This window comes from Propithecus coquereli, unplaced genomic scaffold (assembly GCF_000956105.1).
Source record: "Propithecus coquereli isolate 6110/MARCELLA unplaced genomic scaffold, Pcoq_1.0 Scaffold344, whole genome shotgun sequence".
In the NCBI taxonomy this organism is placed as follows: domain Eukaryota; kingdom Metazoa; phylum Chordata; class Mammalia; order Primates; family Indriidae; genus Propithecus; species Propithecus coquereli.
Genome location: NW_012149108.1, coordinates 56667 through 59694, shown reverse-complemented (window position 1 = coordinate 59694; position 3028 = coordinate 56667). Strand labels below are relative to the sequence as shown.

The 3028-nt window shown below is 47.1% G+C and overlaps 1 protein-coding gene across 1 annotated transcript in view; it reads right to left on the bottom strand.

Moving 5' to 3' along the window:
• Nucleotides 1-2063, bottom strand: part of AQP11 (aquaporin 11) — a 13220-nt gene extending 11157 nt beyond the window's left edge. Inside the window, exon 1 of the mRNA XM_012651014.1 lies at nt 1146-2063. Coding sequence (XP_012506468.1) covers nt 1146-1764 — 619 coding nt within the window. The 5' untranslated portion in view covers nt 1765-2063. The remainder of the gene's footprint in view (nt 1-1145) is intronic.
• Between the last annotated feature and the right edge of the window lie 965 nt (nt 2064-3028).

The window sequence follows — 3028 nt, the reverse complement described above, 5'->3', positions numbered from 1 at the left end:
CTAATTTCTTTCTATTTTTTTAGTAGAGACAGGGTCTCGCTCTTGCTCAGGCTGATCTCGAACTCCTGAGCTCAAACGATCCACCCACCTTGGCCTCCCAGAGTACTAGGATTATAGGTGTGAGCCACCACTCCCGGCCCCTAAAACTTTTAATAACTAAGCAACTACTCAGCAATCCCTCAAATATGTATGTATTCACTCTTCTATACCATTTATTTCCATCTGTGTGTACTAAAACAAGGTACAAGAGTCCTTATCTTGAGGTTAGTTTCTGCTCATACTTTCACTTTTCGTGGGCAAAAGATAGACTATAACTACAAATTTCCTTTGTTATAGTCTTGCCTCCCAAATGTTTTATAATTTTGATATAGTCCCAACAAAGATACTCTCTTGTAATCATCTAAAATTTAAAATGATTAAATCATTTCATCATTGAACACTTGCTTTTTGGATTTTTTCCTCCCATTTAGAATATCTAGTGTAGATTACTGCATCTGAGATCTGTCAAGGTAAACAAATTACTTAAGAGAAATCAAAAGATTTCTCAAGTTATTTGTTTTTAAAAAGAATCTTTAATTTCAAGCAAGTTTTCATTTAAACACATCTTTCTTGATAGATCATTTAAAGATTATTTATAACTCAGTGAATTATTAAGGAAATAAAGAAATGACTTTAAGCAATTTATAGAACTAAGAGATGGAACTAAAGAATTTCTACTCCCCACTCTTACTACTAACCAATCATGTGCCTTGTGCTTAAACTCGAAAGCAGGATCATTTTTCAGTGAGAGTATCAGAAAGGATCTATACCACCTTGGCATGAAGAGGTGGTTAATAAGTTATCTTTCCTCTCTACCATTAAAACAATCCCTTTGTAGAATATTTGAACCCTTGGCAACATCTCAGTTTCGGCAAAGAAGTGGTTCTTTTCTCTGGGTTTTCAAAAAAAGCACTGAATGCAGGATCTATTAATATATGTTGGCGCTATTGGTTAAGATCAGGCTGCAAAATGGAAATTAAAATAACGGGGATACCAATATTTACATCACAGCGGTGTAGGGGTTTCAAATCTATTTTGGTAAAGAACTTAGAACCTCAGGTCATACAGGTTCGAAACGTGCCAAGTGTTTTGTGGTAATGACAAACCTGCATAGACCAAAAAGGTGATGAGTGCAGCCAGCAGGTGGATACGAAGCTTGGTTCGGACTTCCTGGAAGTGCAGCAGAGCGCTGTGGAAGATAAAGGAGCAGACGGCTTCTGTGATTACCGCTTTGGGCAAGTCGACTTGGATGGGATTCTTGCAAGCGAAGTTCCTCTCACTGACGTGATACTTGGTTAGACTCAAGCTCCACAGAGCGCCTACGCAGTACCTGCTGCATAGGGCACTAACCAGCTGAGCCAGCAGCCTCATCGCACCCATCTCGGGGGACATTCCCCCCAGCATCATCTGCATCATCACGCCGCACGGGTTGCTGGAGGTGCCCACCAGAGTCAGGCCATGCACCAACGAGAAGAAGTAGATTAGCGTCAGCGTCCAGGTGGCGTGCGCGGGGTCCTGCTCGCTCAGCAGTTGCAGCTCGTGGGTGCAGCAGCAGAGCTGGAAGGTGGCTAGAAACTCCAAGACGAAGGCGTGGGCCGTGGGGCTGTGCAGCTGCTGCCGGACGATCACGCGGGCCAGCCCCATGAACAGCACCAGCGACAGCATCAGTCCCAGCGAGGTGCAGGTGTCCTGCACCTCGGGCCGGAGCCCAAGCAGCGCCGACATGGCTCCCTCACCGCCTGACCAGCCTGCGGGCTAGGGCCATAGGCAGGAGGCGGTGCATGGACCCGAGTCCGAGGTCCGCAGCCCCGCCCCCTCCTCACGCCCCTCGGGGCGGGCCGACTAGCGAAGAGCTGGAGGCCCTGGGGGTGTCACGCTGGAAGGCTCCTCCCCCCCTCCCCGGCTCTACGCTGGGCTGTTGGGACCAGAGCCGGGGAGGGGAGGAGAGGGGTGGTGAGGAGAGCTCTGCTAGGGCCCTGGCGGAGAGGCCAACGGTCACCGGAGCCCGACGCGCACACGGCCTCCGAGGCCTTCCTCAGGGCCTGGAAGCCGGCACAGGTGGGGCCGGGCGCGTAGGCCGGCCGATCGCCCGGCCTGTGCCGGGAGCCCATTGCGCATGCGCACTGCGGCCCGCGCGCCCGAGCGGGCGACGAGAGCTGGAACCCGGGCTGGCGCGAGGGAGGTGGTATCCTTGCGCTCAGATGGTTGCTTTTCAGGGAGGATCTTGTAGATTCTCTTTCCTCGCTCCAAAAACTGTAAAGCCGTCGAGCCGAAAAGACCCCTAAAGGTCATCTCGGACAACTACCTCGTTTTTGTTAATGGGGCAACTGAAATTGAGAAGAGAGGTGCACACCGGGGACTTGGCGAACCGACGTTTGACCTGGGTGAGGAAGGGCATGGAACAAGGTCTCTTTGAGCCTTAGTTTTCTTCACCTGCCAAAAAATATTTTTTTAAATGGTGGTGACATATAACATAAAATATGCCATTTTAAACATTTTAAAGTGTATAATTAGTGGTATTAATTACATTTGCAATGCTATTCAACTATCAAGGCTATTTCCAGAGCTTAAGTGGTGATTCTTAGAAATGAAGTACTAAGGTTTTTGTCTTTTGTTTTTTTAATTTATATTTAGCCCTGCCTAAGCAAGGCCTCAAAAAAAATTGGTTACCAACTCATAACTGTTCCTCTTCACGGAAGTCTTTAGTAAAAGGCGAAGGATTTGTTCCTTCTGAAGAGAAACAGAGCATTGAGGTCCTAAGTTTTTTAATGTCTCTACGACTTTTGGCGTGAATTATTTAAATATAATAATATGAAACAGTTATGTCTTCTTATATACACTCTTCTTACGTGAAGAGGAAACCCAAAACGTAACTCTGGAGACAGCTACTTCATAGAGTTGTGAGTCATATGACACGTCTCATTGGTCTGCTTTAGAAAGCATGGGAACCACTTAGCACAGAGCCCAGCTCATAGAAGGTGTTCAGTAA